At 41.7% G+C, this 17,099-nt stretch overlaps 1 protein-coding gene across 1 annotated transcript in view; it reads left to right on the forward strand.

Annotated features, from left to right (window-relative positions):
* PHACTR1 (phosphatase and actin regulator 1) overlaps positions 1–17,099 on the forward strand; it is a gene marked incomplete at its 5' end in the record, with an annotated part of 305,896 nt that overhangs the window by 174,993 nt on the left and 113,804 nt on the right. Inside the window, one exon of the mRNA XM_080339524.1 lies at positions 4,293–4,457. Within this exon, the coding sequence (XP_080195650.1) occupies positions 4,293–4,457 (165 nt within the window). The remainder of the gene's footprint in view (positions 1–4,292; positions 4,458–17,099) is intronic.

Below are 17,099 nucleotides of genomic sequence, written 5' to 3' on the forward strand. Positions count from 1 at the left end.
ACTTCATAAGTTGTGTTGTCTTTGGGAGGACCTTTGATCTGCCTGCTACAATTCTCAAATCCAAAAATAGGTGACCCTTATGTTCTCTGTTACTGGACTTCCTGGAAGTCAACACCCTACTAAAAGATGTGGGAAACTCGTAAGAACATACAGAACAGGTCTGAGATGGCCCAGCTTCTTTTTTGTTGTAGTATTCGTTGTTGTTTTTTGACTGGTAAATTGACTGTTAGGAAGAACTGCTTTTTGAACTGCTCTTCCTCAGCTTACTGGATTTGTCCATGTCTGATGTCTATGTAGTACCTTACAGCCCACAAACCTCAACATGACTTTAACAAAAATAAACCTCAAGCCCAGGGTTAGGTTCAAAATTTTTTTGTTTTTTGTTTGCTTTTTTTAAAGGTAGAGGGAAGGCACAAAATAAGAAATTAGGTTTCAGACCTTCTAGTGTTTTAAGTCTTTGTAGTATATTTCAATCACGTTTGTAAAATTTCTTTTACATCACTTAGATGCAAAATATTTTGATTTGTGGTGCTTTTAGTCATTAAAACCACAAGTTTTGCTTAAGCCCTTCAGTCTATATGAACTTCAAATGTCTTAAGGACTACAATAAAGTCTGGAGAGCTGTCTCACAGCCAGCCAGCCTGTGAAAAGCTGTGAAAGCTCTCAGGTTTAGTTTTGCCATTGCTATTGCAGGATGACAGCTCGGACTGAGGGATATGGGAGAGGAGTGCGTTGCCCTCTTGCCATAAGTGCAGCTCCCAATGTTCCTCTCTGTCTCAGCAAGATCTTTCAGACCCTGGAAAAAAATAAATCAGAACAAGTTCCCAAAAGCAGCGGGTATCAGCGGCAACCGTGACCCGTAAACATCACATTTGTAGCACTGGCCCCAAGATGAGACCTCAGCACTGTGACTACAGGCACTAATGCATTGGCAGCTCATTCTCCCAGTTCAGCAGACTGATGAAGTTTGGACTGCTGGGACTGCTTTCTTCTTTGAAGGCAAAAAAACCCAAAATAAATGTGCAAGGCCTGGACTGGTTTTCATTTGTGCAAGTACCACCTTTTTTTGGGAACAGCAAGGGTGTGAAACCAGCCTACGGAGCCTGCTGTCAGCAGTGGGTGTCGCAGCCCACAGCCAGTCGATAGTCATTAGGAGCCAAAAAGGCAGAGAAACCCGGCCAACTCGAGCAAAAGATGCAGTAGCAAAGACAAGCATAGAAATCTGGCATTTACTTCTTGCACCGTGGTCTGCTTTTATTCTTGCTGTATTAAAACTGTCATGGGTTTAGGCTAATGCGATTCATTCCTAGCCAGGGATTATTATGCTTTGAATTAGCAGTGCTCTTGAGAGTATTTTTCATGAAAAAAAAAATGAGGTAGTCCTTCTGAGAAATAGGAGGGAGAGGGGAAAAAAGAGCTGTTACTTGGATTAGCTTGGAGCTGTGTGTGTTTGGAGGGGATGAAGGAGAAGGGCCACTACATTCATGGCTGATGGAGAGCACAGTGGGACTCCCGAGGCACAGATCTATGTGAGAGGTGATACTGAAATTCGGGGGAGAGCCGTCAAAATATGGAAATGGTTTTGACACTGTGCTTGGCTTTTAATGAACCCATCCTTTGGGTAAATTCCTTTTGACTGCAATGTGAGTTTTTGCCTGACTGTGAATCCATATTCTGAATGGGAAATGCTTCCCAGAGGCGGTGAGAACGCAGCTGGTGTGGGAGGGAGGGGATGTGCCTTAAAATGGGAGAGGATTTTTAAGAGGTGTCAGTTCTCTAGGGAATGGCCTCAGCAACTCTGAGATTTAGTAACTGAGGCACCTGGGTAGCAGAAATGATGGCTCAGGATGAGGGAAAGGAGAGAGGCTGAGCAACGAGAGGAATTCCATTACATTCCAGCTGTTGGTTTATGCAGCAGTAAGCTGCATTCAGCAGCACTAGTGTGTCATTCCCAGTTTGCTCAATGGGCCACTTCTACACTCTGTATCCCCCAAGTAAGGCAGTAAAGACAATACCAGCCTGTTACTTTCAGCAGCATCTCTAAAAAGCTGCAGTAGTGGAACACTGTGTGATCTTACATGATTTAACCAGAGGCATCTCAAAAATGGAGGCGGGGCTAAAGACATCTGGATCTGCATATAGAGTGAGGTGGTCTGTACCCTGTGCTGGTCTTCAAAACCCAGCAGGTTCCAGTCAAATCAGAACTTCCTCTTCTTTCTACCCTTATGGTTTGTTCAGCATAGCCAGCCTTGATGCAGCACGTCCCATCCCCTGTACAGGACAGAGCCTTGTAGTGGGTTCTCTCTATGAGAAGATATTTCTCTAGGCAGCCAGTCACAAAGAGCCAGAACACAAGGAAATGCTTTGCCCAGACTACCTTTTTTTCCTCTGCTTTAAATGGAAAGAGTTTGTTCTCAGAAAAGTCTGTCTTTCTCTCCATTGCCCCAAAGAATATTTGTTGTTAACCATTTATAGTGAAACAGTTGGGCTCGCTCTGTCTTGCTGCCTAGTTTGTTGTTTGGTTTTTTTCCCTCCATAAAGTTACAGGCAGCTGTATCTGGCAGTGATATTTTAGAGGAAAAAAGAATTGTGTCACCAATGTTGAAAACAAGCAAAACAGCAACACCAAAATAACCAGCCTTCTTGTAAAAACTGGAGTGGCTCATATAGTATGTCAGTTTGCAGTTCTGATAATGAAACTTCCTTTGTGTTAGAGATGCATCTCCGGCTGTTCCCTTGAAAAGCCACCTAAATTTGGCACATTTAAAGCCTTGGAAAAACTTCCTTTGAGACACACAAGAATCTGCCAAGCAAAATCTCTGGTGATTCTGTCAGAGTGGAGTGCTCATCACTTCAGAGCGCTGTTTTTGTTGAGGTTCCCAGGCCTGTGCTTACGGCTGAGGTTAATACTTAGTATACTCCAGGTGAAGTAGAAGCACTGGGCTGCTGTCTTCAGAGCAGGAGAGGTGATGGTCTGTGTCCTGTCTTTATGAATCCAGACTGCGTGTGCACGCAAACCACTCAAATCAGTTTTCCTGGCAGTGTCACATTACAAAACAAGCCTGGGAAATTATAACCCTTAAAAAAAAAAAAACCAAAAAACCAAAACAAACAACAACAACACAAAAAAACCCCAAACAAACAAACAAACCAAAACAAAACAAAATCAACACCAAAAAACCACCTCCTATATAGTGACTGAATTGCACAGATGTTTTTTTTTGGGACAGAGAGTCCATGCTCCAGCCCAGGGCTGGGAGAGGTTATTGCAGCCCTGGTAGCTGTGGCATGGAGAGACCCTTTCTTCTGGGTTCCTGGTACCTTCCTCCAGACAGTGTTTTCCTTTCTGGTCCTGGCTTATCTTTCTCTCTGTGCCTCTAATCACAGGGATGTTATTTCTTATAACTATCAGCATAGATTTTCCCTGCAAATGTGAGGCTGGGGGCCACGGAATGTAACTGCATCAAGTGACCACCCCCAGACTTCTCTTGCTTTCATCAGAGAACAAGGGTAATTTCAATTCTCCTGGGATTTTTTAAAGTATTGAGACTATCATGATGTATTACAGTGTAAGGGTTGCAGAAAGATGAATTTTTTAACAACAGAAGTTCAGTGAAAACCTGTAAACCCTCCTTAGCGAATTCAGCCCTGCGTGTGGATTCTTAAAATTCTCCAAGTCTCTGTGTTAAAAGACAAGTATAAGAATAGGAGGCGAATGAGTGGGCAGAAAAATGGGACTGGAAGGAACCTTCTGAATTTTTAGCACCCTTTCTGTCACTAGGAAATTCCTAATGCAGCCCCTTTTGTAACCCAGACAGTTTTAATGGACATGGTAATGGTACCAGAGGGTCATTATTTATCAGGGTACTTGCTCCTGATAACTATTAGTTCATTAGTTCAAAAAAAAGAAGACTCCCAATATTTCTTTTAAGAAGTATTGTGTCATTTTGGGAGAGCTTTCTCTTCCCCAGTCTGTCATGCTTCCCCAGGAAAGGCTGGCAGGTGGACTGTCAGCTGTCTAGAGCGATGCAGAACGATTTGTTAAAGATTATAACTTTGTTATTTTCATAATCCACATTCCTGTTGAAGCTGATTGTTAATACTGATCTTCGGAGCAGATCGTTGATTCTACTGAAGAGAGAGAAAATAATAAAAATACAATTTTTGCCCTTTTTTACTGTTCTCTGTAACCATAGAAAAACTTGACCATCTGTGTGGTTCTCTGATAATTTATTAAAATATTTATTTCACTTCCCCACCCTCTCTTTTTTTTTCTCTTTCTGAAACTGAAGCTGAGGAAGTGGAAAGACTGGCTGCGATGCGTTCAGATTCTCTAGTACCTGGGACTCACACACCGCCGATCAGGAGACGAAGCAAATTTGCCACTCTCGGAAGGCTTTTTAAGCCGTGGAAATGGAGGAAGAAGAAGAGTGAAAAATTTAAGCACACTTCTGCAGGTAATAGTTGCGGTCGGGTTGGCTTGTTAATCTGGTACTGTTTGCTCAAAAAGACTAAAAGCTTGGAATACAGCCTCATTTTTATATACTTTTAAGGCTGTTGAAGCATGGCTGGGAGAGATTCGACAGATTTTCTAAGAGATCTTTGTTATCAGCTTTTTCTTTCAAAAAAACGCCAACCAACATGTTGGGGGCACTACAATTAAAGCAGCAGCACACCAAAGCTGTATATTCAGGTTCTGCTACTTGAGCATAACCCAGAAGAAATCTTCTTACATTGATTTAGCAGATTACAAGTAAAGGAAATGGCAGTATGAAATACAATGCTAGTGGAGGATTTATCCACATTGAAACTCCTGTAAGTGCTAATAGAGAAGCAAGAAAAGTAATGACAAAGGAGTCGATGTTGTGTTGAGTAACTTGTGTAACTGTAAATTATTTGCAGGAAATATGTGTCACTTGTTTTCCGAGAAAAACAAATCTGTCCTCCTGCCGCGCTCCTCTTTCTGCTATCACTTCCTAGCACTTCTGGTTTAATACTATTTTTAATTAAAGAAATATGGAAAACTGCAAAAACGTGGGTTTATGTTGCAAATTGGTCCGAGCAAGCATCCCAGATCGCGGCACTGCTGCACATGGTGGAAGTTTTTATCTGATGTGTTTGTTTTCAAGTTTTGTGGTCTCTTGAGAAGGTTTCTTTGCTTAGTTCTTCCTAATAATTACTACATGCGGTTTTGTAAGTCTTGAGCCTGGATTTTCTGTGAGAAAACATGAATTTTCTTCTGATTTCTTATTGTTCTCACTCGAACTAGCAAGAAAGCAGTGAGGATCTTGCTCCTGTAAGTGCCAGAAGAGGCTTGAGTTACAGCCCCGTTGCTCTCTGACCTGTTTGTTTTACAGTGGAAGCTTTCAGGCAGGACTTGTCTGCCCCTTGTGGCACCACAAACCCCGTACTCCTGAAAATGGCCCATAATTGCACGAGAAGTCTCACTTAGCTAAGTGCGAATTCTTGCATGAAGTTAAATGCAGAATAGGAGTTTTCAGGGTTCATACCCAAAGGTGCTCTTTACTGTGTGCTGTTTTAGCTGCTCTCTGATTCATCAGGCAAAGACTAATGAACTGGAATACATGGCTGTATTACTCTTGAGTAGTGATCATTTTTTTGGCTTGACAGCTGAGAAGCTATTGTCACCAAAAATGACATGTTTATGCAAAACAAAAGTCTTGTCTTTCATGTTCTGTATCAGTCACAACCATAGTGCAGAGTAGCAGGAATTCCATGAAAACCACATAGCTCTTAGGGGTATGCGGATGCTGTGGTGACAACTACTTTGAACCTCATTCTAGCATGCTGGCTTAGTTGGTTACAACTAGGAGGATAACCATGGCAGTTCGGGACTTACCTTGAGTTGCAAAAGCTTGCCTAATATTTATTTGTATGGTTTGTCCAGCTCCAGGAGCTGGGGCTGAGCTGCATGCTGCTGTGGTTAGACTGATGAGTTCGAAGCTGTCTCAAATATGCCTGCGTAGTCTGCTCTAGGCATTACAAGAAGTGTTACATACATTTGCCTCATTTACCAAAACATTTGCAAAGTACAGTGTAATTAAAACCAGAGGAAAAACATGTATTTCTCAGAGGAAGCTTTACCAGGCGTGCTACCAGATCTCCTCCCCTGGTAAAGAGGGACTTCGAAGTGTGAAGAACTCATTTCAAAGCTGGGTTTCCAGGCTGCAGAGAGTATTTGTCAATTGCAGTACTGGGTTTGATCTCAGCTGAATCCAAACCTCTTTTATTTTTTTTTCATTTCTAGTAAGCTAACAGTATCCTGCAGCTGCTCTGCAAAATTGGTGTTCCTGTCAGCTCCCCTGCTACTAACTGCAGCAAAATTGACAAGGATGCCCAATTTGTTGAGCACCCTGCAGGAGGCACCGGGAGAGATTTACTTCTGGGCAGTACCAGAGCTGAGGACACCACGGTTTCCATCAGCCCCAACCCTGGGGAACAGGAATCCACCAGGATCCTACCAGACCCACCTGGCAATTCAGCAGCGTTCTTTGAACTTACTATGTATAATACCAAAGATTTTGCACCGCAAAACTAGCATTTTTCTGCCAACATTTCTATGACCTTTCATCTAATACCTCTGATCTCACTGAGAAAATATATTTAATTTTTACAATAAATCAAAGGACAAGCTTATGAGATGACATAATGAGAGTCAGCATGAAACTTTCTAATACAGGCTTCTTTTCTTCCAGTGCGCTGATGAATGTGATGCTTGGAAAAAAAATTATTTCCCATTAGTGTCCTACAGGCATGCAACCAAGCTTCCCACCTGCACAGAACATCAGTAATTATCAAAAAATAAATACTAATACAAGTATTTTATTAGACTCTTATTTGCTGCAACAATAGATTCAATTATTCTAAATGTCAAAAGTAGTAAGGGTCAAAACACATAACCTTATCTGTTGAAACTTCCTTTGAAATTAATGAGAGTTTTTTCTGGGAAAGAACTGGAAGAAAGAGAGAATCAGGCTGGTATTTAAGGTTGAAAGGTTGCCTTTTTCCTGAGATTTCCAAGGGCTAACATTTTGTATCCATGTCTTCATCAGACTAAAAGCTCTGATTATTTATTCAGAGGTGAATGGTTTAGTTCAGTGGTCAGTAGGCAAAAAAACCTTTTTAGGTAGAAAATTCATAATTTGATTGATAGAGGATCTTAACGGCATGCTTGTTACATACAGTTCCTTTCAGCACATCAATACTCATATCATGATACTTGAGCATAACAAGTCCCCCATCCTCTGTCTTCATTATTGTATTGTCACTGACAAGTAGGAGGTTAAAAAGGTGCATACTTCGTATACTTTATATGTTTAAGGGTTACCACCATGTGTTGGTTTTGATATCCCTGTAGTGACTATGCAGAAAGGTTTAAAGTCTGATGTTGCCTTGGTGCTTACTCAGTCATGAAGGTGAAAGTCATGGCTTTTGATGCAGACACCTAATGCCTTTGCCTTGCAGTTGGTCTGTCCGTGAGCATCACCATTAGGTATGTTGTAGAGTGGCCAGAAGAGGTAGAAAAGACCATGCTATGGGGTGATCTGTTGTTGCAGATGGTAAGCGCCCGATGAGCCCACATCTGGGGTTTGGTTTGAGCCAATGTCTTCTACTGGAAGGTGCAGTATTAAGGAGGTTGTTTGGGACATGCACCATGAGTGACAGATGGGCTCCATCTGTGGCCAGACTCAATCGCAGAGCGAACGGGAAGGGAGATTACACTGTGTAAGGGATGCCAGTGTACCGCAGCGGAGCCAGAAACAAGTTAATTCTCACTGTAATCCTGCTCCTGGACAGAAGTGAAGCTACCTCCAGCACAGAGCGATTTTCAGTGTCAGGACTGCAAATCATTTTATGACAGAAGGTCCTAATGAGAGTTTGGTGATGGACGCTGAAACTCCCAGACTACAATATAAATGCTCCTGGCAGTGAAGTTACATATACAGGGAGTTAGGCAAATAAATTAAACTCAGCCACAATGTTATTCATACTACAGTCAAAACCGTGGTGTAATTTTATTTTTAACTCAACTACAATTTCATCTTGCACAGGAAGCACGGAAACCTTTATTACCATGGAGGGCTGAGGACCCCCCACGGCAATGAACAGTATGATAAAGCTGACAACTGTAGATTTGGGAGCACAGGCAAATTTATAAATGGCAAGGCTATATCAGCTGATGGGATGATTTCTTCTAACTGCTAAGCAGCAGTGTCCCTTATGGCTGAAGAAGCCAGGAAGAAACAGTGAATTTTCTTTGCCCAAGCACATTTCCTTGGCTGGATGCAGCTGGGATGGCTCCAGCAGGCTGCACAAGGCTTTTAAAGCTACACTGGGCTCTCTGAGAATCAGCAAAGCAGATAGCAAGAGCTGTTTCCTCAGCCGGACCTTTGTCATTGTTTTTTAATACCTTGATCTTGTTCTGCTCGCCTTGATGTGAATTGGAAAGCAGTTCCTGGGTGCGCTGTTGTTTCATTGCAGTGCCATACACGTGCCAGTGAAATGTCATTTCCTGGCAATGTTTTGGAGAAGGAAGTGCTTCTGAAATAAAGAAGCCTGAGGGAAGATAGGTTCTGGGCTTACTTGAAATATTATTGAAGTTTTTTATCACTGTATTCATCGAGAGCCAACTGCTTGCAACCTTTCAGGAAAAAGAAAAAGAAGTTATTTCACTTGCTTGCAGGAATCTGAATAGGGAAAAATGTCTTGTTTTGCTACTTCACATTTCTGGTGACCTTCATTCTTAAGAATTGGTGTGTCCATCTTGCCCCATCCTTGCTTCCTCAGTTGCAGTGCTCAGGGAGAGGGGAGGAAGAAGCACGTAACCTTTAACTGGAGAAAACTGGTCGGAATGAGAAGAGGAAAGCAGAAGACAGTGAAAAGTTAAAGGGTGTGGAGAAAGCTCAGCTCTAAGTAGGAGAGGCAAGGGATTCGGGAATGTTTGGGTTAGGTACATAGGCACCCTGTACAATGAGCAGAGAAAGGCCAGTGTCAGAAGAAAGCTCCACAGATCTATTGCCAAGAGGATGGTTGTCTGAGACAATCAGTAATACTGAAGAGAGAAAAGGAAGTCTCATCTCCTGGGTGCTTTGAAACCTCCCTTCATTCATGTTGCAGATTGTTCTTCTAAGAAATACTTACATCTTCTTCCACAGGGCAGTGAGGGCAGATAAGCCCTCCGGTGCCACAGCTCCCTTCCCCAAAACACATGGTTGAGCTAACTGTTCTGTGGCCAAAAAAAGGATGCGACAGTGACTTCCTGGCCTCGTCCTTGGGGTGCCCTCCCAATAAGAGGGAAGTCCTGTCTCATTTAAAGTTTCATTTGCTTAGTGTAAAATTGTAGAGGCTGGTGTTTGGGAACCCGTCTCAAGGTGTAGGACTGGGGAGTTTGAAGGGATAAAGACTGAGGCTGAAGGCATCATCAGTTGGGTTGAGGAAGGTTGGGCTGGCGGACTGGGACTTCCAAGGCAGGTTCATGGGTTAATCTGCTGCCCAAGGGCCTTAGGACTCTCTCGATCTCTGTCTGTACAGAGGATGACAATCTTCTCTTGCCAGCAGTTACTCCATTAAACTGAAATAGATGAGGCCTGTGTGCTGGATCTAAAGATTGAGGCCAAATAGTGCAGACAGTGCCATAAAAGGGAGCATCTGGGTTTTTTCAGTTTGCGTTTTAGGAAGTGCATACATGCTCTTCCATTTACTTTCGCTCTTACTCAAGCCATTTAAAGAAAATCAAGTGTGCCAAAACAAAATCCACTCATGCAACCTTTAGTGGCCGCACTCCCGGAATCTGCTTTAAAACAGCCATTCATTTTATGCTCAGATGCTATTTTTTCATTTGCTAAGCCTCAGTGCTTTGGTTTTTCCAAACAGTGTTTTTTGAAAAGTGCTTTATAAAAATTCATATGTCAATGTGTTTATATAAGTTAAGTCTCCCAGTCAGCAGAGGGTTTGTTTAAATTTGGCAACACTTACAGGCAAGGACTTTGGATGTTTCTGATGAATAACAAGAAGAAAACAAAATGTGGTAGATCTGTGCAATTAGAGGAACTGCTATTCATAAACTGTCCCCAGATCATTTTATTCCTACTACTAATTATTTCTAACGGCAATAGGTAAATATTTTGAACTTTGCTTTCCAGAATATTCCAACTGGTAGAAATTCGATAACTTGTTGCCAGTGCTGCTCCTAAACCACCCTACTCCCTTCTTCTTTGCCAGTGATCGCCTCTTGTGTTGTCTTGTGTAAAACTCTCCAGCTGTTAAACTAGTTGTGCTGTCGAGGTGACAGAAGCGCAGCCTGCACACCCGCCTGCCCTCGCCTCTGCCTGTAATTTGAGGAGGTGGCCTAGGGATGGAAGAGATTTCGGGTGTTTTTTCCCCAAGTGCCTGCCAGATTATTGACACCTGCCTGCAAAGGTCGTGTTTTTAGCCTGTACTTTGAAAGCAGTGGTTTTGTTTGGATCGTTGGCTAACAAAGATAACTCTGTTTTAATGCACTTCATGGTGCCGTTGTGTTCTCCTGAATTTTTGTTTAATAACTATTGCAATCTCACGTGAAAGGTATTAAGATTTCAGTTACAGTTCCTCTTATACTTTTAGGCCAGACTGTCTCTAGGTCTATGTATGGAGTATTGAGGTAATTATGTTTTTTCTTCCTTCACCCTCTTATTCTGATGACTTGGAAATGTAATTCTGAATCGGCATGGAGAAAGAGACCAGAGTCTCCCTTGCAGTGTAGCTGTGTCTGCAGTTACCGGGAAGCCTGAAACACTCCAAAGTCCTGTTCTTATCCTTGCTGAAGCCCATTAAGGAGACCGCGTAAAACCTCTTGTAGCCCTTTCAATGTGAGACAGTGAGCAGGCGATATGGACACTGATCTCAGCCAGGTATTTTTGCGATGCTGGGGCAGCTCATAGAGCATTAATGCTGTATTGAAAACCACTGATCGTTCCCAAGATTACGGGACAATAGAAAAAAATGGCACTGGTGTAAAACTTAGTCCAGTCTTCCAAGAAGGAGCTCCGGTTTTGTAAAAACCCAGCAATACTACCACTTACTCAGTGCTTCTTTGTTCCGTGTTATGTTGGTTTTTCAAATGACATGCAAATTGTCACTCTCTGAAATAAAGCACCATATTGCTGGAACTTGGGCTGTTCACGAATACACATTGACTTAAGCAAATATTTTTACCTGAATGAAATAAAATAAGCACATTATATTTCAGTATATTCTACATTAATTTTAGAAGAGTTTTTATTAAAAGATATGTTTCCATTTCAAATTTGAATTAGACGTTAACAAGTATAGCTAAACATTTGAATTCTAAATATAAAATGACCTGACGGACAGGAAAATATTTGTATTTTAAGTCTGCTGAAATATTACACTGCTGGAGCTCAAGGACTGAATGAAGGATTGAAATCTATTCTAAGTTTTATTTTTGCATTGATCCAAAATTGCATACTTGATGTATTCTTAATTTTGGAAGTGAAAATTATGTTCTAGGTCTAAATGCAGGTTGCCCATAGCTTCTCTTTGCATTCACTAACATTTTCTTAATGTCCTTTGAGCAGCTGACCAGACGTTGCACCAGAATTCATGCAAATCTATGGACAACTTTAAAAAAAATTAACCTTTTCCCTTTCTATAGGGGGAGTAAAACTCACCTGTATATTTGCTTACCGCTGTGGAACCAAAGATCCATAGAGATTTTTAAACCCAGTGGTCATTTGCAACCGTGCAATTAGATAAACAGCCCAAAGCTTATGGTGGCAGAAGTCACTTTATAACAAGGGAAAGCAGCAGGTGATGTTTGCTTCTTTATTTCTGGAGTTATAAATTATCAGTGTTTTCAGATCTGTCGTTTAAAGCAGATTCAAAGAATTCAAATGCATTCGGAAGTTGCAGATCTGATCTCCACACAGAAGGCAGTTAAAGTAGTTGTCTGTTTTTATACTTGAATTGCCAAATGGAATCTCCTGATTCAAAAATGGGGGTATAATCACTCACCCGGGAGCGTGTGTTCCCCTACAGAGCAGCATCTTTGTGTCTTCCTGAGACCTGCTGCAGGACATGTCTATGTTTTAAGACATGAGCTTTGCTTAACTGGGTTGAAAAATACATTGGGGGATTGTTCTAGCCCCATGCCAGCTCTAATGGAACATGTGAGACGAGGCCCTTAAATGTGTCCCTTCTTACAGGAAAGGGATGTTTAATGAGGCTGTTTGATTTTTATGCTAATTACACTTCCAGCTGCTGTGAAGATTATATGAGGCCGCCCAAACTGTAATACTGCGACATAATTCTACAACAATACATTCCTATTAGAATAATATAATAATACAATTAATGCATTAGAGAATTTACAGCCAATTTTGAGGACTAGAAGAATAGATGCTGTTAATAGCATAAGCTTCTGCGTGGTATATGGATTAGAGATCTGCATTCATTGGAGCTGTTTTAAGAAGTGTTTCACCAAGAAATCAGCACTAATAGAATATCTGGTTGGGGGAAGAGAGAACGAGCATGTTTGGAAGAAGCTCATTCTTGTGAAAAAACTGTTGTCTATCCTCAGCTGCTGTTGCTGTGACTCATGAATGTACAGTCTTCATCAGGCTGGGTCCTAACAGATTATTTTAGAATGCTTTCATTTAACAACAAAATGTGTTGAAGCTGCTTTTTTTACATTTTTTTTTAGCCTGCATTTGAAGCATGGAAATTAATTAGTATTTCTCAGACTGTTGGCTTTTGTTCTTCAGGTTTTTAGTGCCCTTTTCAAAGATGCAGGGGAAAAAAGCAATATTTCACAGCAGTGTGGAGCCATGAGGTATCTGGCCTGTGAAGAGAACAAAGACTGCTTGATGGTGATCAGCTGTAGTGCCAGGTTATCCCAGTGACCCAAAAAAGCTGCAGAGGTCTTTTGTGGTAGGATGCTGGCTGGGTGCAGGATCCTGCTTTTAAGCAACTTATGCCCCAGGTAGTTTTTGTTATTCCGTAACAGCCACTGAGTATTGCCGTGCAAATTTGTCATCAGTCAGTGATGGATGTTGTGCATGTGCGTGTCTTGGGACTTGGTGGAGACCATCCGTGGCACCACAGGGGCCGGGTGCTTCAGCTGGGGACATCTGCCTGGTGACCCCACTGGTTCCCCCACGCTTTGTTCAGACAGAGGTGAGCGTGGTCCTCTCATGTCTAGAACAACGGAGAGAAGAACCTCCTGTGCTTTTCAGAGCCTGCCGCCAGGTAGTTTCTGACAGCGAAATTTTTTAGATGCTTTAATTCAGAAGTGCTGTTGAGGAAGTTTTATTCCTAGAATAACATTTTGCCCTCGCTCACGGGTGAAATCAAGCAGGAATCCCCACGGCCAGCGTGGCAGCGACTCAACTGAGCCCCACCATGTCAGTGACCCCATTGACATCTGACCCATGTTGTGATTGGGAAATGGGTTGGTACAGTAATGAGAGCATGCAGCTCAGTGACTCTAATCTGATAGGATTTTTTAATCACAGTAGCTGCCCTTTATTTCCTTGTCTGTGAACTGCATTAAAAAGGCACGTACAGCTAGATGTATAGGCTATTTGCAGCAGGGATGTGAAGCCCAAGTCTATGGGGATCTGAAGCCCAAGTCTATGGGGATCTGAAGCGTGGATGGCAGTCACCCAGACAAAACCATTAGCTTCATGAGCTCTTTCCAGGGCTGCTGGGGCTAATATGTTGAGGAATAAAGAATAGGAAAGAGAAACTGAATTGCCCTGTTTACAGGAAAAGGCAGATTATGAACTGAGAATCAGATTATGAATTTGGAATCAAAACTAGCTTGACAAAGAACAGTTTCTTAGAAATTTTGGTCTAAGTCTTGTTAATACTTGTTTATACATTGTAATTTGAATTATTTAAATCATAAATATATGAAATAGATGAGTTTTATGAACATAAGCCCCTGGGTGGATGTTTATTCACTCCATAAACTCACATTCATTTCATTTTAATTCATTAAGGCAAAGTCCATTTTGAATTTAAAAGTCTACACGTGTTTAATGTGGCATTGGTGATCCTTCTTGAATTCCTTAATATGGATTGCTTTTCCTGAGCACCCATGTAGGTAGCCACAGCAGCTAGTGTGCAGGAAAGAGTCGATCAAAATTACCTGAGCTGCCACAAGAGACGGGATCTAGAGGCTCTGTTCCATGAGAGCTACACCTGGCCACCTGGTCTGACCCGAGGGATGAGGCAAAAGAAGCTCAAGGAGGCAATTAAAGCATTTAAGGAAGAGGGAAGGCGGTTGTGCTGTCTTCCAAATGCTTCTGCTAACCCATCCCAGGCCTGGTGTGAATGACACCTATAAATTATTAGACTCCAAGTAGTGCAGGACTTGTTGGGTATCTTCAGAACTGAAGCTCACTGAGTCAAGTTATGCAGAGAGAATCTTGGATTCCAGTAGTAAAGCAGATTATTAAAACCCCCATGTGATTGTAGAAGAAAGTCTTGGAAACAAAAAGCATGGAAAAAAACCTCAAATTCTTGTTAGAAATTAAACTCACTATTTTGAAGAAACTTACGGATTTTTCTGAATATTTATTATTTACTTTATTGATGCAAATTACATTTTCAGAAGAATGTTTCAGTTCCATAGTGTGGTGTCTGTATAAAGAAGTCTGGAGTGGTTGAAAATAAGACTTTTTTTGGTTTCCATTTATTTGTATAGGCCGACAAAAAAAAAAATTATCTGTTTTTAACTGCATTTGAGTTGTTTATCATATACATGATATCCCACAGTTCTAGATAAAAGTAGTGGTAGAATAGATCCATAATACTGAACATCACTCGCTATTCCTTTTGTTCTTGCTGGAGTAGCAGATACATGTTTCTAGACTGAAAAATGTAGTATCTTGGTCTCTTATTTTGCAGCTGAATACGTGCACGTAGAATTTTGAAGGAACAAACGTTAGTACGTCTTCAAAAAGTTTAAATTGTACTATTAACACTCCTGGTCCTTTGTATCTTCAGAGCTCTATATGAATCCCTCCGAAGTTAATCAGGCAATCACAAACAATTCTGTTTCTCAAAAATCATCCCTTTGCTTTGGTGAATCATACTTTTTCAACTTAACCAACAGCATTATTTGCCTGTTTTAAAAGAGAAGCTGTTAGGGAATTTGTTTGCCTCTAGCTACTGCTTGAGTCTGAAAACACCAGTCCCTCACCTCCCTGTGTTCTGCAGGAAGCTCATGGTCTCCATGTGCTCTCCCTTAATTCCTTAGTCAAAAGCAGCGAGGGGCCGACAGCTGAGCGTGCACAGATAAGCGCTGTGCTGAGGAAGGTCCAAAGAGTGCCCAGACACTCTTCTGCCTGAAGGCACTGACATGTATCTGTGCTGAAAATGGGTGACAATGGGTTTGATTCTCTTCCTGCTGAAGCTGATGAATTCTCCCCCTGTCTCCGCTGGGTGCAGGGTGCCTGGCAGGCAGTTGCCGAATACCAAAAGCCTTTGCTCATACAGACAGGCTGCACAATCTCCCTTCTGAGGTGCTTTGTTCCCAAAAGAAGACCATGGGACTTGGTGGGTGCTCAGCAATTTGCAGTAGTAAGCTGTGTGTCTGCAGGCCAAAATGTTTCCAGGATGTGAACATGTACTCAAAACACACTCTTGCAGCCTTTCGTGTCTAAGTTCTGCCTCAAGACACTTTGAAGCCCATGAATTTTCTGTCCCCATTATCAAGAATCAATACTACATTTGCACTTCTGTACTAGCACTTATATTATCAAAACTGCACACGTACCTCTAATAGCTTGCATGTTTTATGGACCTGATCAAAAGCCTCATAAAAATGATCATTGGATTCTCTATTTCTCATGGGCGTAGGATCAAGCCTGTATTAAGTAGTCATAGTAGCATTCCTTCCAGTTTCATATCTAATGAAAATATGCTATAGGTAGATTAAACATCAGTTAAAAAAAGATGTCATTGGCTGCAAGCGAAATATTCAGATGACATTTGGACTAAAGTTAAGATATGCCTGAATGGTGGTGTTTTTTCTCACCAGCTACCAGCTTCTTGTACATAGTCTTCTGTGGAGGATTTTAGTTTATACATTTGGAGAAAAACAACTCAATAATTCCATGAGCAACAGAGATTATGAAACCAAATTTTGTATGGATTGCTCCTTCCTGGATCTTCTGCTCTTTAATCATGAGCCTAGGAATGGCAATTTGGATCAGTTTTCTCTAACCAGCTTCCCGGTTTCTCCATGCTTGAGAAACATAACAAATTTATGGTCTTCTGTCCTTCCACCAAAGTTGGAAACAATGAATTTGTCAACTAGGACAGAGAAGGACAGAAAAGCCACTAATGCTGCTAGAAATGCACAGGAAGAGAGGAGAGAAAACAAACATTGGCTGGCTGGTACAGAAAATGATACCTTTGCTGTTCTGGTTTTAGACTGGGCGATGAGTTTGGAAAAGTGGCAAAGCACCCAATGTGCTTTTACATAGAATCACAGAATCATAGAATATTTTGGGTTGGAAGGGACTTTCAAAGGTCCCTTCAGCCTCAGTCTAGACTCCAAAATGCGTGGAACACCTCTCATCAAATGTGCTTCTGTAAGGAAGGCAACAATCAGGACAGGAAACGTCTGATAAATTGTTTATGGAAATAATTTGAGATTTTATGACCAGCGGAGATTCCTTGTATATCCTCACTCTTCCATCTGCTTTGAAAAGAGGGAGGTAGGAAGGAAAAGGCATTATTGGTGTGGCATTATTTGGAGGACGGGAATTAGACATTTGTGAAATTCAGCAAAGATTATATTTGCCTGTAACTAATTGTTGCAGTCTTTTCACGAGGATAGCTGAAAATGCAATAAGCTTTTCCTCCCTGTTTTAAAACTGGAAAACCTTCCTTAGCTGAGCTCCAAAGAGAACCCCGTGCTACAGTGGGTGTAGGTGAGGACAACAAGTCAAAACAAGGAGGGAAAAGAAAAGGCAGAGTCATGGCAGCCACTTCTGGAGGTGCCGTGGCAAACCTGGGTGCATTAGCACTGTCCTGTTGAGCATTTCAGTGCTCCTTGCAGCGTGATG

The sequence above is a fragment of the Nesoenas mayeri genome, assembly GCF_963082525.1.
Source record: "Nesoenas mayeri genome assembly, chromosome: 2".
NCBI classification, from domain to species: Eukaryota; Metazoa; Chordata; class Aves; order Columbiformes; family Columbidae; genus Nesoenas; species Nesoenas mayeri.